This window comes from Suncus etruscus, chromosome 4 (assembly GCF_024139225.1).
Source record: "Suncus etruscus isolate mSunEtr1 chromosome 4, mSunEtr1.pri.cur, whole genome shotgun sequence".
Taxonomy (NCBI): domain Eukaryota; kingdom Metazoa; phylum Chordata; class Mammalia; order Eulipotyphla; family Soricidae; genus Suncus; species Suncus etruscus.
Window position 1 is genome coordinate 80187751 of NC_064851.1, and position 27726 is coordinate 80215476.

Genomic DNA, 27726 nt, shown 5'->3' on the forward strand with positions numbered 1-27726 from the left:
CACAGAATGAGTATATATTTTAAGTTTCTAAAATTCAAAGCTCAAGAATGAAATATCAATTTTAAGATATTTATAAATAGCATGTAACTGAGCAAAACATTACTGATTTAAGCAAAATGAGAAAGTGAACAAGAGGCCCCCTTTTCTATGTTTATAGAGAAAAAACCTTTAGGGAATAGAAGCTGGTTCTGAGGATAGGATATTCTTCAGGATATTCTTCCTGAATATTCTCCCTAGAGGTTCCTAAGGTGACTGTACTTTTATCTCACAACCACAGACAAACCCTTACCCTCAAAGTAAAAACAGGAACATATCTAATGGAATGGTCTTAACATCTGTGAATATTAGAAGATAACCAGGAAAAGATAAAGAGCATAACTGGAGAATTATTTTCTATAATTTCACCAAAGATCAATAGACACAATTCAGGGAAGACTGGTCATCTATTAACATCTATTAGCAAGTGCTCTCCCACTCTCCTTAGCCTTTCCTGTAGTGCTGAGGGCAGCTGAATAGTAGAAAACAAAAAAGGGACCTAATCACCAAGGGCCTGCATTACTCATTCATCTATCCCACAGTGATGGAATCGCCTCTATGGAGCAAGCATAAGGAGAAAACATAGCATGCAATCGGAGAGCTATGGAGCATTAGCAGAGCACACTATTTTTTCTTGGTAGCATTCACTGCAGGATCATATATGTGCCTTTTTAGCTACATATTACATCCTAAGAAACTTGTTTATAAGAATGCAAAAATGCTGTAAGCACTATGAAAAACTGTATGGTCATGCCTCAAAAAATTAAAAATAGCATAACTATATGAACCAGCAATTTCATTTCTGGGTCTAGATATCCAAATTACTGAAAACAGGGCCTTGAACAGACATTTTCATATTTAAGCTCATAGCCGCACCACCTACCTTAGGCAAGAGTGTAAAAGCAACTTGCATCTCTAGATTTATGAACGAATACATAAAGGACGGCACAGGCATGCAATGCAATATTATTTAAACTTAAAAGGAAAGAAAATTCTGTCACAGACTAAAACAATAAGAACCTTAAAGACATTGTGATGACTAAGACAGTCACAAACAGATGCTACATTATTTCTCTTTAATTGTGAACTCAGGGGCTAGTCCTAGCTCTATGCTCAGAAGTAATCCCTGGTGGGACTTTGAGGTCAATATGTGAGAAGGAACCAGGATTAACCACCTGCAAGGGAAGGGCCTTACCCCTGGACTATCTCTGAAACCCTTGATTCACTTTTATCTAGAGAAGCCAAATTCATTGAAACAAAAAATTTGAATAACAACTGCCAAGGCCTGTGCAAAGGAGGAAGCTTGTGTTTAATGGATACGGAGATTAAATCAATATTGCCAGATCAAAAGTTCTGGACACTGGAAATACAGCAATGGCAATAGGCTTAATACTACTGAATTGTATGCTTAAAAATGACTGAGGTATAGGGCTGGAGCAATAGCACAGTGGGTAGGGAGTTTGCTTTGCATGTGGCTGATCCAGATTCAATCCCAGCATCTCATATGGACCCCTGAGCCTGCCAGGAATAATTTCTGAGCACAGATCAAGAATTACTACTGAGTGCCGTTGGGTGTGGCCCAAAAAGCCAAAAAGCCAAAAAAAAAAAAAAAAAAAAAAAAAAAGAGGCAGAAAATTTTACACTATGTGTATTTTACTACTATTTAAGCCATTTCATTTAAAAGATTTATATATCTGTTTTGTTATTATTCTAGCATAAGACTTGTCTTAGAGAAGATGCTTAACAAATATTTATTGAATGACTAGTTGGACACACAAGCAGAAAAGAGAGAGATAAACTACGGACAGATAAGGATGGGAACACCATTGCAACCTACTAAATGATCTTTGGGATGCTTGGTGGACACATAGACACATATGCCCTAGAAATGTGAGGATGGAAAGTGTTTTTATTAGCCTTGATTTTACAGTATTTATCATAAAGCATGCCTTCACTTCTGCTACCAACACCCCCACAAAATATTTTAACAAAAATTTAATTCTAACTAGTTGAAAATTTCTTAGTTTGTCTACTGTTCCTTTTCAGTTCGGTATAATCTTTCAACCTAGAAATCAGAAGAAAAAATCTCTTTCCTGTCAACTTTGCACTCTCCAGCCCTTCTCTTAATCCAAAACAGTAATATAAAATAAAGCTTACTCTCCACCCTACAGAAGAAAAAACAGGTGATAAGTTGCTTGCCCAGAGGTTATTTATTAGCTGTCTTCAGGGTTGTGGAGTTATGAAGCTGTTCATGTAATAAACAGCAGGCAAAAGGAATAATCTCCATTTCCCTACTCTAACGTGTGGGCCTGTGCTATAAAACTAAATTGACATCTGTTAGCAGGCTTGTCACATGCACAGTTTTTTCTTGCCGAATCTGGAATAAATTAAATCCCAAAATAAAACTTGGAACAGAGAGGCTGCTTTACATAATTCCTTCTAATGGTGTGCTGTGAACCCATCGCACTGATTTTTAAAGAGAAAGTCTTGCAAGAAATGCTTCATTATCATCTTAAATGGCAAAACTGCTGAATGCCACTCATGCTGCAAAATGTGTGTTTTTGAAAAGGTCCTTATGTTTTTCACTACAAAGTGGCAACGGAAACCACTCGAAATCTTTCTCGATATTTTCACTGTCTGGAAAATAAATCAGGTTTTATCTCCAAATAAAATGATGGCTGCCTTCACCAAGTAAGCAGAGCCCGATTCAGGGCTGGTTTTTGCTTGGGCACATCTGGGTTGGGCTGGCTCAAGGACCAAAGGTAGAAAGGACTGATAGCAAGGGTTTGAAGAGGAATTGACTCCAGAGGAGTCACTTATGCCATAGAAATTCCAGGGGCTATTGTGAAAAAGCATTATTATTATTTTTTTTGTCCAGAATACATAAAGGAACTTTCAGAATGCCCTGAACCTGGGGACCTCAGCAGGAGATGGTTGTACCTCACATTTCTCTACCTACCCACAGAATCTTTTAGGAAGACCCCAAAGGGAACTTCTCTTAAGCCTCTATGACCCCTTATAGATCCCAGAAGATTAGCTTTGCTCCCATTCTCAAAATTATGTCAAATGTCAAACATCCTCCTGGTCCACCTCTGTCTCCTTGGTGGTTAATCTCCTCCGGATCCCATAAGAAGTGATGATCCCACCATGACCATGATCAGGTGCAAGGCAAATGCCTAATTCGTTTATCTTCAGACCCCATAATGTCCTTTTACAAAAATTATCATTCTAAACTTCTGCAAAATTCTCAAATGAGGGCCGGAATGATAGCACAGTGTGTGTGTGTGGGGGGGGGGGGGGAGTCTGCCTTGCACAGAGCCAACCTAGGTTAAATCTCTGGCATCCCATATGGTTCCCGAGCCTGCCAGGAGTAATTTCTATGCACAGAGTCAGGAGTAAGCCCTGAGAATCGTCAGGTGTGGCCCCAAAACAAAAACAAAACAAACAAACAAGAACAATTCAAATGAGTTAGAAAGTTTTAAACGGAAAGACAAAATTCTGATCTAATGAAAATCCTCATTGTTCCGATCTGAGTTTCTTTGCCATCTTAAATGGCAGGCAGAATTTCATAGTCAAACTGCCTCATAGCTGGAAGGGGGCTTGGGAGACACAAACACTGGGGAGGAGTCACAAAGTGGTGGAAGGGCCCTAGAGGAGTAGGAGGGGCCATGGGGGGTGAAAAAGACCTGGGAGAGGTGGATAGAAGTAGATTACAGACACTACAAATAGAAGGTTGATTCATCAACGCCAACCCTGTAAGAACGACTGAATGGTCTACTTTAAAACAAACAGATCTCACAAATACACTAAACTTTTACAAAAAGATGGCACAACCCACCCTCTACCCCCCATTAATCTCTATCAATGTTAACAGACTAAATGCACCAGTTAAGAGACACAGAGTGGCAAAATGGATTAGAAAAGTGAATCCAACATTTTGTTGCCTGATAGAAACACAAACAACTTCCTTACAAAGGCTGAGTGGCCATACTAATATCAGATGGCATAGACTTCAGGCTTAATAAAGGTATTAGAGACAGAGAAGGTCATTTCTTAATAATCAAGGGGTATGTACATCAGGAAGAAATCACACTTGTAAAAATATATGCCCCTAATAAACCGGCACTGCTTTAAAAAATGTTATTGGTATTCTTATAGGGATTGCCCTATATCTGTACAAAGCTTTGGGAAGTATTGCCATTTTAATGATGTTGATCCTTTCCATGTATGAGCAGGGTATATGTTTCCATTTTTTTGTGCCCTCTTTAATTTCTCAAAGCAGTGTTTTATAGTTTTCTTTGTATAGGTCTTTCACCTGTAGTTAAATGACTTCAAAGTACTTGATCTGAGGCACAATTGTGAATGGGATTGTTCTTTTAATATCTTTCTTCTCTCATTAGTTGTATAGAAAACTCAATTATGAACAGCCTTGTGATCACGATTTTTAAATAAAAAAAAAATCCTCTAATTAAAGAAGAAGAAGAAGAAGAAGAAGAAGAAGTAGAAGAAGAAGAAGAAGAAGAAGAAGAAGAAGAAGAAGAAGAAGAAGAAGAAGAAGAAGAAGAAGAAGAAGAAGAAGAAGAAGAAGAAGAAAGTTGAGAGGTTGAGTCATGATCCTTTCTACACAAAGTTCTTCACAAAGGGATCCTTACATGCCCTGGGCTAGAATGTGATGGGATGGAGTTCAGACACCTGGGCTCCTTGCCAGGTCAATTAAAACAGGACCCCCACAGTTAATCCAAACATTGATTTAAAAACAATATTTTGGGCTAAATCAACAGTGTTAAGAGCTTAGGGACCATTTCTGGATCATATGTGGCACCAGGAATTGTTATACTGTCTCTCTGGCCCCATGACATTGACATTTTAATCAAGACCCCTTACACATGGGAATTCTTTGCTCCTAAAGTGTTGCTCTAAGTTTTTATTTGTTTTCTGACAGTGAAATTTGAGAAGCACTTGGTTGCCCAGGTGGAAGGGATGGGAAGTTCTCTGGATTCCAAAGCATTGGTCACACACACCATTGACATAACCAGGGATTCTTCTCCAACAGAATCAGGAAAAAGTAAATAAACACAAGCTACTGTTAAATCCAGAGGCACCTGCTCTGTCTAAGGAGACATGCTATACACTGAATACTTTGAAAATCATTAAGAACTAGGTGGAGTGGGGCAGGGGAGGGAGCATGAGCTATTGGTGGAGGGAGGCTAACACTGATAGGAAATAAAGGGAAGGGAAAGGAGAGGGTGGAGAAGAGAAGAGAAGGGAGGAGAAAGAAGGGGAAGGGGAAACGGAAAGGAGGGAGAGGAGGGTTAGGGAGGAAAAGGGGAAAAGAGGGAAGGGAGAAGAAAAGGGAAGAGTAAAGAAAAAGAAAGAAAAGAGAAAAGGAGGAAAAGATAGGAAAAAGGGAAAAAGATGGAAGGGAGAAGGAAAGGGAAGAGTAAAGAAAAAAGAAAAGAGAGGGAAGAAAAAAAAGAAAAAAGAAAAAGAAAGGGAAGATTAAAGATAAAGAAAGAAAAGAGAAAAGAAAAATAAAGAAAAAATAAAAGAGACAGAAGGAGGGAGAGATGGAGGTAATTTATTTTTACAGCAAAGTTCACCATTATAGGTAGGTAAAAATTCAAAACTTATTTCCTACATGTTGCATGTGGAAGTTCTCTACAATTTCTTAAGATGGATAGTCCTTAGGCTCTGCTCCACATGTGTGGGGATGGGAATATGCCTTTGCAGTCAAACTAAAATTCAGGACTCTTCATACCTAAATTGCCACTGGCTTACCTCACAGATAAACAGTTCAATCAACTTGCAACTGTGCAAGATGAAGTCGTCTTCAAATATAGACACATTTTCTTGGAAAAGGAACTCTAAACAAATCTAGACAGAGGGCAGCACTGAGTCCTAAAATATGAGGACTTCACACTTCATCAATACAACATCCTATTTTCATGAAGTTTCTACCCAAAATTTCTCCTGAAGAACCAGAATTGAAGACCTCTGAAAGCTAGATTAATTCCATAGTACGTAATATGAAAAGATAAAGCTGGCCAACTCTCTACCTGCCCGCTTTATTTAGGAGAGTACTAGGGAGAAAGTCAATTGAAGAAATCTTTGATCTATTTCCTAATTATTTCAGAAGGGAGTAGGGGTGAGATCCAGTTGATAAAGTGTGTGATGAAGTGAAAATCATAGAGCCCACCAGGGGCACACAGATAGAAGGAAACATAATGGCCCAGGACTCAGGCATTTGTGGGGGCCTAGGACTGAGGAGGTCACCAGGACATACTTTATAAAGAAGGAGGAATTAATTTCAGAAAAACAGTAGGTCTAGTGTGGCATGATAAATCTGGTGTAATAGTTTGGCACTGCTGTGGGAAATTTCTGTGTTCTGGGAGGGTGGCACCAGCAGAGCCTCAAGTGACCTATAGCTAGGCCTCCAGAAGACTTTAGTAAATGTCAGATTGTTTCATGCCCATGTTTCTCAATCTGTGGTATAGATTTAGGGTTTTGTGTTTTTTGTTTTGTTTTGTTTGGGGATACAACTAGTGGTGCTCTAATTGTTTACCAGCCCAGCAGCATAGCACTCACTGGGAGCTTGCTAATACTATCCTAACCCAGACCTTTTGAATCCATATTTAGTTAGTCAAATTCCATAGGTAGTTCGTGTAAAATTAAATATTAGGGTCAGAGAAATAGTACAGTGGGTTGGGCACTTACCTTTTTTGATTCTGATCCTTAGCACTGCTAGGATCAGAATGGTAAGTAAGCCCTGAGCACAAATGAATGCCCCTTGGCTCCTCCCCCCAAAAATTAAATACAGAAAATCTTGCTATAGTCTACATTTAGGACAACATAAATAAGCAATTTAACATCTCACTTGTTAGATAATTTCTTTGTAGGGGGCCTCCAGGAAGAGCATAAGAGGCAGGGTGGAGGGAGGTGGCCTTTCAAGTAATTCTCAATCAACTGGGTGGGCAGGTCTATGCAAGGGCGAGAGGATACTGTGTTGTTCAAATCCTGTGGTTATGAGGATGACCAAGGACATCCATGCAGTCCCAGGGGACAGGAACTCCAGGGATAGCAGTGCTTAGGAGCTTCAAGGATTACACCCAGCAATGCTTGGGTTATCATGTGGTGCCTAAAATTGAGCCAGAGTTAGCCATATGCAGGTTATACCTTAACCCCTGTAACTATCTCTTACACCCTTATTGTTATTTTAAATATGAGTTGAAAATGTAAGTAGGACAGTTGACTCATGATTCCATAGACTGCTTCTCCATAGAATTCTAAATAAGGAAGATCAATCAGAGCTGGGGAGATGATTCATGCAGCCAGAGTGATAGCACAGCAGGTATGTGATGCACAGCCGTGCATGCAACTGATCTGAGTTTGATCCCCTGACATTCCACATGGCCCCCTACACCCCACTAGAAGTGATTCCTGAGCTCAGAGTCAGGAGAAACCCCTGAGCACATCTGGTATGACCCAAAAACCAAACTAACAAAAAATGGAGGAGATGATTTAGAGATGGGCTATGCATGACTTGCATGTAAAAGCCCCAGTTTTATTCCTGATACCATATTGCCTCCCGAGTACTCCCAGGAGCTATACCCCCTCTCTATACCCATACTGACTATGTGTCCTAAAAGCAACACAAAAAAGAGATGGATCCATTTAAACATGACTTATAGAAATAAGATGCATGTCCTTCTTACAAAGCTAAACACATAAAGAGAGAACAAGAAGCATGCTGATGGTCTTGGAGGTTCATTTCCTGTCAGGAACAAGATCTAAAAGGCTTCCCAGAAAAGAACCATGGTTATTGATAAAGGCAAAGTTTGTAGTAACTTTCCTGGGTCTAAATGGAACCTGAAAGAAACTGTAGATACTCTTAGCTAAAGCCAGCCACTGACTTAGCAAGCTGGAAAGATAGAGACTTACTGTAGAAAATAGCAAATGAACTAGGCCTCAAATGATTCTCAAATTGACTGGTTCAATTCCCAAGTCACTGGAATGACAGAATTTTCCAAGTGTTGGTACAAGAACAAAAGCTAAGGCTACTATAAAGTCATCGTGTCATAAAAGGAAAAACAAAAAGAATAGAAAAAATCAAACTGAACCAAAACCACTCACTGAAAATAAAAATTTAGCAAAGAAAAATTCCAAACTGCCCTCAAAAATCAAATGCTGAGAGGTGGAGAAACAGAACAGTAAGTAGGGCACTTGCCTTGCATGTTCCCAACTCATTTTTGATCCCTGGCATCTCTGTGATCCCTGAGCATAGAACCAAAAGTAAACTCTTTACATCACCCAAAAACAAACGAAAAAGTGAGATTGCCAAAAAGAGTAGTAACTGAAACACTTCTTCCATCTGAGATGCAACTAATTATGTAAAACAATCTAAAAAAGTTTAAAATAAGTATGTTTATTATATTCAAACGATTGAATAAGTTATTATTTAAACTATCTACTTCCACAAATATAGTTTGCACAACAGAAAATAAACTTCTATTTGTACAAGCAGAGGCAATACATTTTTGAATCCCGGGTACCATAAGCCTCCCACCTGATGTGGTCCCACTGGTCCCCAGCCTGAGCAACACCACATCCTCAGATCTGTCAAGCTATACAGCCTGATCAAGCATAGTCAGAAATGGTTCAGGGTGCCCTAAGCACTGGTAGGGACCCCACCACATTAATAAATGACATAGACCCAGAGTTGTTTGCTTTTTAAGGAAACATGACTCTTTAATCAACTGAGATTCCATGATTTACAATCTGTTACTAATAATTTTCCAATCACATAATTCCAGCACCACACCCATCTTCAGTGTAACCAACTCCTTTCCTCAAGGAAGATCCAGCATAGTTGGTAAAAATTAAATAATTGGGGATGCCAAGATAGTACTGTAGTGAGTAAATTGTTTGTCTTGCATGCAGAAGGTTCTGATTCAATCCCTGGTATCTCATATGGTCCCCTGAGTACTCCTTAGAGTGGTACTTGAAAGTAAGCCTTGAGCACAACGTGGTCTAAAAACATCCAAACAATAAAACAGTGGATAGAAGGCATTTGCCTTACATGTGGCAGTCCTGGTATTCTCTATGGTCCCAGAGCCCACCAAGAGTGGTTCATGAACAAAGAGCTAGGAATAAGCCCTGAGAACAACCAAGATTTACTTAGCAAAAACAAACAAAACAAAACAAAAAAAAAAACAGAAACAAAAAAATTTCAAGTAATTGGAAATTGAGAAATTCACCCCAAAGTAGGACTTGTTTGATCTTGTAAAACACCAAAAAGCAACCAGGAGATAAAAAGAATAGAGTGCTACATTCTGAAGCCAACTTAAAAGGAACATCAAAAGTAGACAATCAAGGGAATGAGAAAAGGCAATTAAAAGCTTGGAAATTTGGGGGCTGAGGTTTTGCTCAGGGGCTAAAAGTGCTTCCCTTGTGAATATGCTGCCATTATTTTGACCCACAGATGCCAAGCATTGTCCCAACCTACAGCTCTGGTGTCTGAGAACCCAGAGCTATGACAGATTGTGACAAATTCTGTACACAACCTGATGGTTGCAAGAAGGGCAACTAGAGCATGTGGCCCCTAACGAGTTCTACAAGCAAAGATGCTTAACCCCACAGAAGTATAACTCCTGCAAGCTCAGGGTATATCAACAATTTCCAATGAGCACTATGACCAGAATGTGTGTGAGTGCCAGGATGAAATGAGTTCATGATTCCTGCCAAGCACATATGCAAGCACTGCAACTATAATAAACAATTCAAAAGAAACAGATATTATAATCTCTTCTTTAGTCATCCAGTTCTGCCTGGAGTTAACCAACACCACCAGTTTCTCATGTTTTATTTTTTTTTTCAGAGATTCTTTACTTGGAAAACAATTGTGTGGATTGTAAAGGGTAGACAGCTATACTCATTCTGCAATTTGCTTTTAATCAGTTATAATTTATGTTTTTAAAAATTTAGATTTTAAGCATGATATATGATTTTTGACATATCTAAAATCATATAATTATCCACACCCAAAAGGTTCCCTTGTATCTATTTCACTGAATTTTCTGTTCATTTCTCTATTACATGCTTTAGTAACAACAGATAGAATTTACTTCATCAGTAGGAAATCTGTAAGAGTTACTCGAATGAGAGTACTCATGTTGGTTGGTTGTATCTCTCAGCTTATTCCTCTATATTTCTGAGTAATACTCCATCACAGACAAATGGAATGGTATATGTGCATTCCTTATATTATATTTAATAGCTTAATTTCCTTACCCATTCAACCACTGAAGAACAATAGGTTTATTTCTGAGATTATTATGAATAAAGGTTCTATGAACATTCAAGTCTTAATATGGACATAATGTGTTCAATTTTTTCTATATAATATCTAGGAGTGGGTTTGCTGATTCAGTTGGTAAATGCATGTTTAACTTAATAATATGTTGCCAAGCTCTTTCTCAATAAGTTGCTATCCTGCCAGAAATTTTAAGAGCTCCAGTTATTCTGCATCCTCACCATAACTAAGGGTCATAATTTTTTCACTTTTAGTCACTATGATGTTTATAAAATTGCTGTACATGTCTACTTTCATTTCCAAATGATTAATGATATTTAATATATTTTTATGTTTTGTGACTGCAAATACTTTTTGGTGACGTCTGTTCAAATCTCCCCATTTCTTGTGTTATTTGTTACATTTTCAGTTGCAAATTCCTTATATATTCTGTATACAAGTCCTTTATCTGTTAGGTTTTGTGTATATCTTCCTAGTATAATGTTTTAACAATATCTCTTGAGAGAGACCAGAGCAGTAGCTCAGCAGTAGGGTGCTTGCCTTGCACGTGGCTAACTCAGGACGGACCTGGGTTCAATCCCCAGAGACCTATATGGTCTCCCAAGCCAGGAGTGATTTCTGAGTTCATAGCCGGGAGTAACCCCTAAGTGTCACCGGGTGTGGCCCCAAAACCAAAACAAACAAACAAAAAACACAATCTCTTAAGTGCAGAAAGTTTAAAATTTTATAAAGTCCAATTTAGGGGGCTGGGCGGTGGCGCTAGAGGGAAGATGCCTGCCTTGCCTGCCCTAGCCTAGGACGGACCACGGTTCGATCCCCCGGCATCCCATATGGTCCCCCAAGCCAGAAGCGACTTCTGAGCGTAGAGCCAGGAGTAACCTCTGAGCATCACCGGGTGTGGCCCAAAAACCAAAAAAAAAAAAAAAAAAAAAAAGTCCAATTTATCTTTCTTTATTTCATGGTTCAAGATGTTATCATTCTAGACGTTATATTTAAGTCTATATTCCACTTCAAAATAGCTTTTGTGTTGATATGAGATTAAAGTCAACATTCTTTTCCCCACATGTAATGCAGCTGCTTCAGCACCACTTGTTGAAAAGATTGTCATTTCTCCTTTTAAATTATGTCTGTTAATGCCTTTTTGAACAATAAGCTAATCACAGGGGTTGGGAGATAATATAGGAAGTAAGATGTTTGCTTTACATGTGGCTGATTTCTGTTTGATCCATGGCACTGCTACTGGTCTCATGAGCACTTCTGGGTGTGGTTCAAGGACCCCAAATCAGTATATCATTTAATCTGTATATACCTTAATTCTCTAGATAGTCCAATTGAGCTCTATATTCAGTATTGAATGTAATCGCTTATATTAAACCTTGAAGTCAAGTAGTAGAAGTCTCTTGGTTCTTTTTCAAAAGAGTTAAGTATTTGCTTTGCATCTTAAGTTTCTTATTTAGAAAATGCATCTTCAGGCCTGGAGAGATAGCACAGCGGCGTTTGCCTTGCAAGCAGCCGATCTAGGACCAAAGGTGGTTGGTTTGAATCCCGGTGTCCCATATGGTCCCCGGTGCCTGCGAGGAGCTATTTCTGAGCAGACAGCCAGGAGTAACCCCTGAGCACCGCCGGGTGTGGCCCAAAAACAAAAAAACAAAAAAAAAAAAAGAAAAGAAAAGAAAGAAAAAAGAAAATGCATCTTTAAAATTGTTTCATATCAATCCAACTTAATTTCATCTATTTTCCAAGACAGCATTCCAGAAAATTAGTTACCATACATAATCATATATTTAAACATGTTCATTATGATGGTTTCATAATGATGAGGTCTATTTCTTATTCTGTGATATTACAATGAACTTTTTCATCTATAGATTTACATATGTGGGAATATCGTGTTATGACAAAACAGCATTAGAATTGATGAATTAAATAGTATTTGCTTTTGCAATGTCATAAATATTGCTAAACTGTTCTACATAAATATCATCTCATTTACATTCATGCCACTCAATTTTAATAAAATGAGTAAAAACATATCTAAATATAATTTTATTTATTCTACCTTAAAGAAGTTTGAGTAATTTTGAATGTCATCTGCATTTTCTTTTCTATGAACAGTTTTTTCAATTTTTATCCTATCTTTATTTATTTATTTTTGTTTTTTGGAGGAGGCCACACCCATTTGATGCTCAGGGGTTACTTCTGGCTAAGCACTCAGAAATTTCCCCTGGCTTAGGGGGACCATATGGGACGCTGGGGGATCGAACCACTGTCCTTCCTTGGCTAGCGCTTGCAAAGCAGACACCTTACCTCTAGCGCCACCTCTCTGGCCTTTATCCTATGTTTAGTGATGTAATTAACTTAGGACCGGAGAGAGAGCACAGCAGGTAGGGCATTTGCCTTGCATGTGGCACACCCTAGGTTCAATCGTCAGCACCCACTATGGTCCCCAGAGCATCACCAGGAGTGACCCCTGAACAAAGACTCAAGTATAGGACCTGAATACCAGTAGATATGGCCCCAAAACAAAATCAAAACAAAAGCAAAGGGGTTGGCTTTTTTTGTTGAAGTTCTTTGCATATCACTAACATTAATTAGCTACTAATAGAATAAATAGTAAATACTTTTCCAGTTCAGCGGCTGGGAAGATAGAGGTTGGCAGAGCACTTGCCTTGTAAACAGCCAACTAGAGTTAGATTCCCTGCCCTTTCCCCCATGTATCACCAGAAGTAATTCCTGAGTTCAGAGCCATAGCATCACTAACATCACTAGATGTGGCCCAAGAACAACAAAAAATAATTCTTTTGTCAGTTTATTTATGCCTTTTTATTTGGTCTTGGTACTTTTACCACCAGGAATGTGATATATGATAAAATAATAATTCTCTCTTTATAACTCCTTACTCTATTCCCATTCTTTGGTTTTTGGGCAACACCCGGCGGCGCTCAGGGGTTACTCCTGGCTATCTGTTCAGAAATAGCTCCTGGCAGGCACGGGGGACCATATGGGATACCGGGATTCGAACCAGTCACCTTAGGTTCTAAATCGGCTGCTTGCAAGGCAAACATCGCTGTGCTATCTCTCTGGCCCCTATTCCCATTCTTTGGGTGGAGCAATAGCACAACAGGTAGACCATTTGCCTTGCATATGGCTTACATGGATTCAATCCCTGGCATCCTATATAATCTCTCAACCATGCCAGGACTAATATCTGAGTGCAGAGCCAGGAGTAACTCTTGAGCACCACTGGGTGTGGCCTACCCAAAAAATGTTTATTTTTTTTAAAAAGCATTCTTACAGTATCACTTTTCAAAAATACTTATTACATCATTGGTTTGAGTTGTACATTTTTTTAGAAAGCAGTTAACTTGAATCAAATAATTTTTGTGCAAATCCCAAACAAGTTTTCCTATACATTTTACTGAAATATCCACCTTTTCCCATTATTTGACATGACATCTTAATTACATATATAAAATGCATGTGTTTTATTTAATTAATTTAGTTATTTAATATTATTTGTTAATAAATAAATAACTATTTATCTAAATATTTATATATAAAATATATGTATTATATTAACATATGTGTGTATTTTAATATCATATTGGGTTTTTATTTTGCATCTACTTTTAATGCAATAATTTTATTAATTATTTTTATTAATTTACATTTTTATTAATACATATTTATAAGAATGTTTACTCTGTGAAGGTTAGTTAACTTCCTTTATTACTTGTCTTTATCAGAATTTGTCTAGTTTTGCTTGATAATTCAAAATACACACTATTTGAGGGCCTGTGTTCAATAGGTAGTTAAATTATTCTCTTGTATGTAGGAGGGATACAGAAATACAGCACAATTTTACATTTTAAAATTTTATGCTTAATTACATAGATATTAAATGTGAAGATAACCATGAAAAAATGTTTTTTAAGCTTTGAAAAAAGGCAAAAATAAATGAACTGCAGAAAATCCTGGTGCCAGAGATAGTACAGCTGATAGGATGCTTGTCTTGCTGATGGCCAAGCTGCTTTGATCCACAGCATCATATACGGTCCACCAGCCTTTCTAGGAGTGATCTCTGAGGGCAGAGGCAGAAAAAAGCTCTGAGCAGAAAAAAATAAAAAAATAAAATAAATAAAAGCCAAGTATGTCTCCAAAACATAAAAACATGAACAAATAAAAAATAAGTAAATCAAACCAAAAATGCCTGCTTTGAAAGGATATTAATCTAAATACACCAGTAATCACAATGAATATAAACACAAGTGAATTAAACATACTTGTTTTAGGGCAGATAATCAGATTGGCCTTCAGAGGACAGGCCAAGAAAATACTAGGATACAGAGTTTGAAACTATATTGAAAAAACAGAATAGAAAAAGAAATCTTGAAAGACATTTCATATAGTATTTGTGGGGAAGGGAAATGTCTAAAATCAGCAAACAGCTGATAAGATAGAAATTAAGGAACCATGAGGCTAGAGAGATAGTAAAGCAGGTAGGGTATTTACCTTTCATGTGACCTACCTTGGTTCCCTCCCCCGCATTTCATATGCTCCTCCTCTGCACCATCAGAAGTAATCCCTCAGTAAAGAGCCAAAAATAAGTACTGAGCATTGCTGGGTGTGGCCCAAAAACCAAGTAAATAAAAGTCCAAAGAGATAGTACAGGGGTTAAGGTGCTTGCTTTGCTTGCGACTGACCCGTTTTGATCCCTGTTACCACATTTAGTTCTGAGTGTCTTCAAGGAGTGATTCCTGAACACAAAACCACGAGTAAGTTCTGAGCACAGCTGGGTGTGGGAACAACAATAACAACAAAAGAAAATAATTTAAGACAAAGATTTCTAAAAATCATCTAGAAAATAGAAAGATGATATAATTTATACAAATGATCAATAGTAAGTCATCTTGAAATAGAATAACTGTTTCTGGCAGCAAAGCGTGAATATTATTTCCAACAAACATTCCAATGTGGGCAGAATCTTGTTTATATTTGCCAATTGGATAAGCAAACATAAATCTTTTCATAGTTAAATTTCAAAATCTATATTCTTTCAAACACAGCAGGGACCATGCAACAGAACAAAGGTTTTGTGATTAAAAAGCTAGTCCACCTCCCACCCAGGGGACTCATGAAAAGGGGCCCTCAGCCAGCAGGCAGCACCCATTGAGGAGGGTACAATGTGGCCAGGAAGTCCAGCCCTGCTCAGGTCTGAGATGAACCCCAACTCTGCAGATACATCTGCTCTGTATTAATTCTCCAGTTTATTTAATTTCCATATGGCACAGTGTTTACTTTCCTTAATTGCCTGCAAGCCTGCTTGGGCCCCAGTATCACAAACAATAGTTCTCTGTGACCACTCTGAGGAACCAGCTGCCCTTGTTTTACACTAATTTTTCATTAGAAACTTATTTGTCTGGGGCAGGAGAGATAATACAGGGCTTAGGTTGTGTGTCTTGTATTCAGCCAATCCTTGTTTTATTTCTAGCACCATATGCTCATGGTCCCTGTGCACCAGCAAGTATGGCCTCCTTCCCAAACCCCTCTCCTACTCTTCAAACCTCTGATATCTGGTAGTATGAGATGTGGCTCAGTAGTAGGGTTGATAATATAGGGGCTAAAGCACTTGCTTTGCATGTATGTAAACCCTGGGCTTAAAACCTGACACTTCCCCCAAAACAAAATGGAACAAACTCTTGTTAAGAATTGGGTGAGGTAAGTGTTTTTCTAAAAAAAAATTCCTACTATATTATTCCTGAAAAGAAAAAATATATAGATGCCCCTCACACCATACTTTGATCAAATTCTTTAAAGAATCCTAGCTAGAGTACCCATGCTTCAAACTTAGATTAGTGAAGCAAAGCTCAAGACAGGCCTGTAATTCATATTAACATCAGAATGGTTAAGGACTGAAAACAGTAATAAGTTCTCATTAACTAGCCTAGGTCTTTTTTTAGGATACTTTATGTAATAAAGTTTTTAGGGAAAGAAAAAAGCCATTTTGATTATTATAGATTTTAGATTCAATATTTATTTTTCTTTGATAGTTAAAAGAGAGGGTAGAGTTGGGCTGCATTCAGGGGTGCTCAAGATCTAGATATTCCTGGCTCTATGATTAGAGGTCACTCTTGGGTATCCAGGGAACTATATACAGTGCCAGAACAGTTACATGCGAGGCAAGCACTTTAATCCCTGTACTATCTCCCAACCCTCTGATTCAGTATTTCTAAGTCACCTGCTGGAAAAACTTTATGTTTAGTTATAACAACAAGCATTTCCGCAAAGAAAAGATACTCCATCATTTCAATAAGGTAAAACCCGGGTGACAGTACTTCATGACAGACCACACTCCTGATTCCCAGGTTTTCGCTGATGCAGTGGCTCTTGCTTGATGCTTAAGAAAGGGTTTTTGATTTATAGTTTGAAGTTAAAATTACCCAAGAGTTTTTTTAAGCAGCATAAAAACCATATGCCTCTTTTCTGTCACCATCTCAGAATTATGCTTTTGATTTCTGCCTACATTTTTTGCCTACGTATCAAGAATCAAGGTATGGATTAAAGTAGAAAAAAAATCACAGTTTTAATATGCATAACATCACCAAACTTAGGCATTTTAAATTTATGATGTAAAAATGACACAACTGGAAAAAACAACAACATGGGTTGCTATAATCATTTTCCAGGGGAAAAATGAGTGGAAAATGCAGACTTTTTTTTTAGTGTGCACAGACATTGCTATTTGCTTCCCCTGTGTGCGATGCATTATTTTTTTTTTTTACCAGTGTCTGTACACATTCAGAAAATAAAAACAGAGACCTTGCTTGCTAAACTAGGTTTCCTTTCATCTGGCAGGAGGTTGCTCCTAGAGGTATATTCCTAATGGTTGCAATCATTTACTGGAAGATTTAGCTTTTGCTAGTTTTGTTTGAAAGAAGTCATGAAAATCTCTATGAAAGAATATCAGTATCTTTTGAATTCTTCAACAAGGACATTTTTAAAGCAGAAAATACATACCTAGGAATTCTGAGTCAGTGGCCTATCTTTGTTAATATCACTTTTGTTGCGATATAAACAACTCAAAAGTTTGCCATCTTTAGCATGTTAGAGTGTTAATAGTATTTTTAATAAAATTAAGCAACCTGAGAATAGCAAAAATATGTTTTGAAATATGACTGTTTTTAAGTATTATCCTTATTTTTCTGTCTCAGGAGCAATGTTATAAAGGGTTTTACTCCATCCTTAGCAAAAATATCTGTCTCTGCAATGTTTGTGGAGTATTCTTTTAAGCACAATTTATTCAGTTGGTGTCAACTCTAAGGAAAACAGAATAAAGTCTTCTTGAAATACTAAAACCAGCTTTACTATACAGCCCAGTGAGTCTCCTTCTATATATTACTCTAAAAGACAGAAAAACACTAATTTGAAAAGACAGGTGTATCCTCTGTTCACTGCAAGCACAGATGAAGATAATGAAGTTGTTATACAGCTTCTCAATGGGATACTACTCAGTGATTTTAAAAATTTTTAAATTTGAGGATCAGAAAGATAGTTACCAGAAAGATAGTGCAGTGGATAGGGTGCTTGCCTTGTGTGCGGTCAATTCTGGTTTGATCCCTGGTACCTCAAGTGGTCCCCCAAGCTGCCAGAAGTGATTCCTGAGTGCCAAGCCAGGAGTAAGTCATGACAACAGCTGGGTGTGCCCCACCAAACAAACACACAAGAAGATTAAGTATTACCTATTTCTATCCAATCTCTATTCAATAAGGATAGAGGTAGATATTTGAAATGATTATTGAAAACAAAATAAGTCAGAAAGTAAAAGATAAATACCCATACATTTGTGGATATAAATAAGTAAAGCAAATCATTAACAAACATTACTCTGAGGAAAAATTGGATGATAACCAGAAGGAAAGGGAGTTTGGAATAATAAAGAGCAATGAGTCGAAGGGGTAGATTTAATCTGATTAATACACTAGAACTAATATGAAAATTATAGGAGGGTCTATACACATTATGGACCAGTGGTAAAGCAATGGATATTCTATTTTAAATATATATCATTTGAAAAAAACCACAATTCACTTGTATACCTGGTATCTAAAAATTCCTTAAAGGTGGTGGCATATTCAGCAGTTCCTAGGAACAATTCCTGTCTATGTGCTAAGGACTGATTCCAGACAATGCTCAGGGACTGTAAGTAGTGCCAAGCATTGGACCAGGATCTACACTATACCAGGCAAATACCTTATCTTTGGCACTATCTCTCTGGCCCCTCAAATTATATTAAAGGCTGAATTTTGCCAAATGGTCTATACTTGGTAAAATTTACCTCCATCACTATATTTACCAAATCTTTTGCTAAATTTTTATCCACAAAAGCAAAACGACTTTTGAGTTTCATTCATCTCTTTAATCAGTCTTGTCCTTGGAGTGGGGGTGGTGGTGGTGTCGATAGGATCAGGATGGAAAAAAATGTTAGGAAGGGAAGTAAGACTCCTAAATGAACACAAAAAATCCATAGTTGACTCTTTGAGACTCAAGAGTTGATGTACTAAAAAACGAAGCCTGTAATTTTAGACTCTAAGAAATAGTCCTATGAAGGTGACAAGTGGCAAAAAGCAAACAAATTTCTAAAACTTGTCTCCACCTCTGGGTTCTGTTCAGAGATATTACCAAATATCCAAAATGTCTCATTAAAGGTTTCTAACTATTAAGTGCTACTTACCCTCAGAGACAAAGTTAAATACAATTCAATCATTAAACATGTTACAACAGCACCAAATTCCTTGAAGTTGTTCGTAAAGAATTTCCTCCTAATTAAAGGGAAGAATTAAGAATAGAAAAGTTGGAGATGAAGAATAATGAGTAAGTAAAGACCTTTATCAAGAAATAAAGTTAGGGGCCCGGAGAGATAGCACAGCAGCGTTTGCCTTGCAAGCAGCCCATCAGGACCAAAGGTAGTTGGTTCAAATCCCGGTGTCCCATATGGTCCCCCGTGCCTGCCAGGAGCTATTTCTGAGCAGACAGCCAGGAGTAATCCCTGAGCATCGCCGGGTGTGCCCAAAAACCAAAAAAGAAAAAAAGAAAAAGAAAAAAAAAGAAGTAAACTTAGTTTAAAATTGAGTCCAGGTGCATTTTCTCCCATAAACACTCATTTGGCGTATTTTAAATTACATAGCAACTCTGGCTAGGAACAATAAACTAGTAGAGTCCACACTCAAGAGGAACTGATAATTAAACTCAAGCCAAACATACACACTCAGAAAAGGTTTTTTAGTATCTGTCCACAACATGCAATGAGCTCAGATCCCCACTATAACCCGCTTTAAAGGATCAAAGATTGAATACATTTTTTTTACTATTCATTCACAATAAAAAATATTAGCAGAGATTTGACATCCTTCAACATAATGATGTCAGTTGCAATACATACCGTATCTATTCAATTTTACAATGTACATTTTAATCAAAGCAAAGTCTTACTTTTTCTGACTTCTATTGCCAGGTAATCAAAATAGTTATTACACACAAAAAATAGTTTTTACAATAAACATCACCCATAAGTAATCTCTTATCAAACATAAATTTGACTGATTGTTTTTGGTATGAGACTTATTTGTCTGAAAGTTTTAAACCAACTGATGAAAGAAAATGATATTCTTGAATCTATGCCAAAAGATGCTTCTTCATCTTCTTTGCTCAAACTTGGCTATAACATTGGCACTACTCAATAGCAACTAAACTCTTCAAGTAATTCAAAGATATCTATTAATGCCAAAATGGTTTGAAGACAGAACTGACTCTATAAATAATGATGACTCATTAATTAATACTGGACTTTCAACTATCAATTGTTGTTTTGCATTGGAAAAATGATAGTCCATGAGTTTTGGAGCTTACTTGTTTATACGATGATATTTAAAAATCTTACCTTATGATGCCCAAATTCATTCAAAATAGCTCCCAGTTTTCTAGTGTTGCTATGCAGTTTATGGGCAGCAACAGCTGGATGGGGGTCTCGCCAGTCGACAGACAAGCGGTGGTACCAAAGGTGCTGACTTTCCAGGCTGTGAGCTGATTTAATACTTGGATCAAAACGATGTACTTCACATCCACCATTGGCCATGTTTACCTCAAACTGAGTATCATCACTGCCCAGCCTATAAAGAAAGCAAATGGTAATAGTATCATCGTATGATCAGGAGCTGGTCACTAGCTCTTAGTACAGTGTGGAGACATTGTAAGTGCTCAGGAATTTCTTGCTAAAATGACTAAGCATACATTGCATGATATTTATTTATGCTATAAATAAAAATTTTTGTCTATAAAAATTTTTATCTTTACAAAAAGAAAGCAAATGGAACCCAGGTAACAAAGAACAGGCAAAAGCAAAAAGTGTTGAGAGTATGAGAGTAGCTAGACAGTTCTTCGTTGCTTCATTCCTTCTCCTGTCTTAATACCTAACTGCAGACATTAAACAAATTTTCTTTAACAAAAAATCACAATTGATAGAAGCTTTTGGGTAAAAGAAAATACTTAACAGATACTTATCTGTTATGTGCAGAGCATAGAATCTCACACTCAAATATGTAGAAGCCTTTAAAACCCAATTTTGAAAAATATAAACCATTAAACCACCAAGATTAAGGCCTTGCATGCCTCTGATCTTTATTTGATCACTGGAAGAACATAGTCCTCCAAGCATCATCAGGTATATGACTTTGGAGGTCTCTGAGCGCTGCTGCGGTAGCTCAGGTAATCCCCAGTACTGAGGGGAACTGGGCAGCACTGTATCCGCAGGCTCTTACATTGATCTCCTGCTGACTGGACAAGAACGATAGGCCAGAATGAACTCCCTGAGCATCCCTCCTAAAATAGTGAATAAATTATAAAATAAAAATGCATTCTTTGCTCAAAAAAGAGAGAGTGGGATAATAAACTAGTTCAATATCTGTACTGCTTAAGGACTCCTGAGCACTACTAAGTCATTCCTCAGCATATATCTAAGAATATATCCTGAATACTGCAGTGTGTGATCCAATCCCAGTCCCCCATTAAAAAAGTAACAGAAATTTAATGTATTTTCAGATATAGTATGTGGTTCTACTGGACAGGACTCAAAAAGCCAAAGACCTCACCTACATTCACATAAGTAGGGGGAAGAAATTGTGAATTACTTATACTTCAGTAATCAGTAGATAGCTCATCATCCGGGAAATTTATGTACTTTATAAATTTCTTATTTACTCAGAACTATCTTATTTAGAAATATATTTATCTGATTAAGCAATAAACTGAATTTGGCTAACATCTGCAATTCTGACATTCATATATTCAAAGTTGTATCTTTTTAAAATTTGTATAGATCTGTTAAAAATAACTTGCATGCATGATTGAACTGTATAGATATGAAGGGTATAATTCAGGTGGTTTTCTATATAAACAGCACAGAAAATAGCTATCTCACAAAATTAATTCATGCCCTCAAAACAATTTTTCTTTAATCTTAGTTTAAATTAGTCAAGTGGGGCCGGAGTGGTAGCACAGTGGTAGGGTGTTAGCCTTGCATACAGCTGACCCAGGATAGACAGAGGTTCGATCCCCAACATCCCATATGGTCCCCGAGCTTCTCAGAAGTGACTTCTGAGCATAGTGCCAGGAGTAATTCCTGAGCACCGGCAGGTATGGCCCCAAAAAACAAAAATAAAATAAAATAGTCACGTATGTAGTAGGTATAAAAAGCAAGAGAAAAACCAAATGTAAGATGCTTGTGGTGTACTAAAAGCTGGAAAGTCAGGAATCAAATTCAGTTCATGTAATTCCAAAGTATATTCTTGATTACTGGACATAGGACCAAGGAGGGAATCTTTGTGGTCATGGGGATATAGAAAATTATCAATTTACTACACAGTAAAGCTCCTTGAAGTTGGGGGTTGGGGATGTGGCTCAAGGGGTAGAACAAATGTTAAGCCCTGAGTTAGTTTGTCCCTCCTCTGCCTCAGCTCCAAGTAAGGACCCTACTGTTTTTTGTTTGTTTGTTTTAAGGAAGTTGAAGTAAAGGGCTCAATATTGCTCATTTCTGATTTGTCAGTGATGGGTAGTAGCTTATAACCAAAGACCTACAAAGTAGTCCTCTAAGAGAAAGAAATTTATTGGATGGGGTCTGGAATTCCCAGAAGAGATTTCAACATAGCCACCCAGGCATAGGATGAGCTACCTTCTATTGGCTTCTTCATTGTATACACAAATCTTTATAGAATGCTTTCAGTGTATGAAAATTCACACTAAACACCAGAGACATTATGCTTGATCTGAAGAAACTCAAAGCTAGTCACAAGGAAGGATTTCTAAACATATCACCTGAATTTCAAATAAGTATCATTTCATTAATAAAAAGAGACTCTGTAAGAAAATCCTTTTCTACTCATCTAATGGGAATGAAAATTCACTGTAGAACATATTCCTTTATAGAAATTTTCAACATTATGTTTATTGCATAGAGCAAGAAATAAAGGGCAATGGTGACTCTGTAGATCTAAGTCAGTTTTTTCCCTTCCCTTTTGTCATGTCAGAGTTCAGGAAGGTCGAATGGCACATAAATGTCACATCAAGTCCCCAAAGTTACACACAGCACTTACATGTATGTCTTGTTGTTCAAACCGATACTTTTGGACCCTTCTAGCTAGACTAAATATCATCTTCATCAAGGCAGTCTATCTGATATAACCTTCGGAATTTTGTTACCAAAGAAAGAGAGAGTGAATATTTGTGAACAACTAACTACTCCTGCTATTACCATTTATTTTTCTTTTCATCTTTTTTTTTCTTTTTTTGAGAATGGGCCCCATTTTGCTGTGCTCAGTCTTAATCCAGGATCTGAGCTCAGGAATCACTCCTGAGATGCTCAGGGACCACATGACATGCCAGGAATCAAAACAAGGATGTGTGCATAACCCTTGTACTATCTTTCTAGTCCTTCACCATTTCTTAACAGTTAGACAATTAAATATGTTTATTTAGAGGTAACATGAACACTATAACATTTCTCAATATGAGTATAGAAAGAAAAATCAAATAACTTATGCTTGTGAATATCATCCTACATGTTAAGGGTTTGAGATCACAATGAATAATTTGGTACATGTAGGCCATTATATCTCAGGGTTGTTGAAAAAATAGAAAGGGAATAAATATCCAAATTTATTTGTAATAGACGAACTACCATGATTCCTCTTCAACATCTCAAAGGTCAAACACCAGATCCAAGGAAGATGTCTATTATTTGAAAGATGTTCTATAATATTATTTTGTGAGAATATGGGGTTAGAAAAAACTTTATAAGAGAATCAATGATTTTTTATTCTTCTATTATATCTACTATTAGTTAAGTAAACTACTTTAATTAAAAAATTGTTGGCTCTGGAGTGCCTTCATTCCTCTTGAAATGCCCATGGCAATTGAGTGCTCCAGATTTTTAAAAATCAAATATTGGATTTTGTAGTCTAAGTATGTGTCACCTATCAAATTTTATTCTATCTTATTCTGAGTATTAGTGTTTTGCATCCAACACTTTGGTACAACCTACCAAAGAACTAACAAAGAGATGTAAAATATTACCTATTCATTTTCTAAGTTTTGTCTTTCATGCCCATTCCTAACCTAGAGAAACAATTGTTGGTATGAAGTATAAAATAGATGATTTGTCCAAGGGCTGGAGAGGGGCTTAGCAGTACAGTCCAGGCCTTGTCTATGTGAGATGCTGGGTTCAATCCCTGGGGTTGCAAAAACTGTGATTTTTTTTTCCAATTGTTTTGAATGAGCATCCCCATTCCTCATCCTCCACATGATCCACTATCTCCCCACATCATCCTTCCATTGTAGAAGATTCACAGAATTATCCTTAACTAAAATCATACAGTACATAAAAATGCCAACCAAAAATAAATAGTTCTCTTTCAACTTAGTGGGTTATTTGGAGGGGTAAGGGTGGGTAAGGTAATATGGGAATACTCAAGGTTCTTATCCTATATTAATTGCTGGTAATCATATTGCCAGATTCCCTCTCCCTCCAAAAATATTACCTATCAAGTCAAATCAACAAGCATGTTTTACTTTCAGGTATTGGGGGACATTTATATTATCTGTGTAATTAATCCATAGACTCTCTTCATTTCTTTCCCCTTGATGGGGAAACTCATATATTCTCCCTCTCATCCTATGTTTTAAATTTTTTGTTTTGTTTTCAGTATGGGGGCCAAATTTAGTGGTTCTCTGGGATTACTCCTGGCTTTTTGCTCAGGGATCACTCCTGGCTCAAGGGATCATAAGAAGATTAAACTAAGGTCAGCCATATTCAAGGCTAGTGCCTTACCTGCAATAAGATCTTTCCTGTTCTTTTTTTCCTACTTCAATTGGTCTATTTAATCCCATTACATAACTGAAATGGCTCTGATTTTAATATCATGAAATTGAATTTCATGGAGCACTACTCCCGGAAAAAATACCATATATTATATCTTATATTTGACTTCTGGTGATCAAGTATTAGAGAGAAGGTGGAAGATGCCAGCTTCAGTGCTCACGGGGCCAGGATGAAGGAGCCAGCATATAAAAGCAGGGCTGCTGGCCTTCACCTTATGACTCTTGAGGCCCTTGTGTCTCCATTTCTCCTTGGCCACCTTTCATGGCTGCAGAGTCCTCTTTGTAATTAGGATGGGAAGGACCAGGGCCAACTGCTGCCACAGTCCTGTCACTTCCCTGCCTCCTCCCTTTCCCTCTCCCCTGTCACTACCCCAACATTGCTAAATGTTGGAAATTCAGGGCCTAGCTTCCTGTTCTGTCTTGTTTCAGGACCTCCACATCCAGCCTGTCTTAGCACCAAGTGAGCTGTTGTTCATTGTCCATTCTCTTGGCTCCTAGGCAAGCAATTCACCCCAGAAGAGGAATGTAGATTCCCTAATAATCAATGTATGTGTGTATGTGTCTACAACCAAAACATTGTGTGTGTGTGTGTGTGTGTGTGTGTTTGGGGGAAGGGAGGAAGGGATATGACACTGGGCAGTAATCAGAGACTATTCCTGGCTCTGTGCTCAGGTATCACTCTTTCATTATTATTATTTTTTAGTTTTGGGTTTTGGGCTATACCCAGTAAAACTCAGGGGTTTCTCCTGAATCTGAGCTCAGAAACTACTCCTGATGGGCTCAGGAAACCATATGGGATGCTAGGGAACAAACCCAGGTGAACTGTGTGCAAGGCAAATGCCCTACCCACTGTGCTATTGCTTGGGCCCTATAGGGATCATTCTTAGTCTTTCTCAGGGAAACATATGCGGTGTCAAGGATTGGACCAGTGTCAGTGGCATGCAAGGGTAATAATGCCTTATTCCCTGTACTATTTCTTCAGCCTCTAGAAGAATTGTTTTTTAGTTTTTTGTTTTTTGTTTTTTTGTTGTTGTTGTTGTTTTCTGTTTGTTTTTTGGGCCACACCCGGTGACGCTCAGGGGTTACTCCTGGCTATGCGCTCAGAAGTCACTCCTGGCTTGGGGGACCATATGGGATGCCAGGGGATCGAACCGCCGTCTGTCCAAGGCTAGCGCAGGCAAGTCAGGCACTTTACCTCTAGCGCCACCGCCCGGCCCCGTTTTTTAGTTTTTTAGTTTAGTTTTGTTTTTGTTTATTTTCGGCCACACCCGGTGATGCTCAGGGGTTACTCTTGGCTATACACTCAGAAATTGCTCCTGGCTTGGGGTACCATGGGGATGCTGGGAGATTGAACCTTAGTCCTCTTAGGCTAGCGCCAGCAAGGCAAATGCCTTACTGCTCCACGCCACCACTCTGGCCCCAGAAGAATTGTTTTAGTTTCCAGCTTTCAATGAAGAATATTTATGATTTTAATCAAATGTTAACACTTCTAATATATTAATTTCTTTACCCTGTGGGATTTACTATTCTAATCTGCTCTTTATAAATTTGATTTGGAATAGTGAGCATTAAATGAAAGTACTATCTTTTTGCAAGTAATCAATAATCTAAAATCTTACAGCTAAGCCATCTTGTCCAAAGGTTCCAAAGTGAAAGCAAAAAGGAGCAAAAAAAAAAAAAAAAAACCACCCCCAAAACAACATCCCCAGTTTTGTTTTATTCCATTTTATGCTTTAAATGGAATTATTTCTGGGTGTAAAATATTATGCAAATCATAAAGGCAGTTTGGAGCAAGAAAATTGGACCAAGCTGAGATTTCCAATTTGCATGTGGTACTATGCAATTATTTTTATGACCTACTTTCATACATTTTTAATATGAGATAAAACAAACTCTACTGTCACAACTTTGCATTCTTTCTACATGCTCAAAGCATAGCTGATGGGTTCTGAGCAAAGGGAGGAAGAACTCTATTCTAATCAACTGGCTGAGCGACTCATTTCCTAATCATCTACCCTCTTAATCCTTACATAACCAGCTTCCTCCTTAGGCTCCTTACTTCAAGCACTGATTAGGATATATATATATATATATATATATATATATATATATATATATATATATACACATACATATACATATGTATGTATATATGTATATATATAATTTTTTTCTGGTTTGGGGCCATACCTGGTGGTAATGAGGGGCTATCCCTGGGATGGTATTTGGAGGTAACTTCCCAATATTCAGGGGACCATGCAATGCCAGGGATGAACCCAACCCTGGATGTAAAACATTGACTCTAGCATATCTTTTGCCTTTGAGCCATATCTCTGGCCCCATGTAGTGAACATATTGAGTGCTTACTGTGTACCAAAAAAATCTAATAAATACCCTCAACCTTTATTTAACTAATACAAGATGTTTTCATTGTCCTAAACCTCTCATTTGAAACTTTTGTTCAAAAAAATAAATAGCAAAGGCAGAAAGGATAGTCTAGGGAATAAGCTGTTTGTCTTGCATGTGACTGACCCAAGTTTGATTGCTGACATTCATATGACCTTCAGAGCCCCTTTGGAGTCAGAAGTAAGCCTGAGTGCCTCTGGGTGTGACCTCAAAATTCCTCTCCCATGCACATACATTTTCTTAAATACCAACTAGGCTAAGAATCATACTTCAGAAATATTGACCTGAATGACAGTCTCATGGCCTCACCTTTAGGAGACTTGCACCAGCATCATCCCAGAGCCAGCACTGGTCAAGATCCTTGACCAGGTCAGAAAGGTGGTTCAACAGCCAAGTGTATGCTCTGTAAGCATGAGGCCCGAGTTCAATTCCTGAACCCCTCCAGGAGCACTCTCTGTCCCAAGCACAGAGCCAGGAGTGACACTCTGTCCATCTTAGTGTAAATTTAAGAGGTGAAGAGAAACTTTTCTGAGAAATTAGTATGCATT

General features: G+C 37.7%; 1 protein-coding gene across 1 annotated transcript in view; it reads right to left on the reverse strand.

Moving 5' to 3' along the window:
* Positions 1 to 27726, reverse strand: part of METTL24 (methyltransferase like 24) — a 184184-nt gene that overhangs the window by 63263 nt on the left and 93195 nt on the right. Inside the window, exon 4 of the mRNA XM_049771207.1 lies at positions 20283 to 20511. Within this exon, the coding sequence (XP_049627164.1) occupies positions 20283 to 20511 (229 nt within the window). The remainder of the gene's footprint in view (positions 1 to 20282; positions 20512 to 27726) is intronic.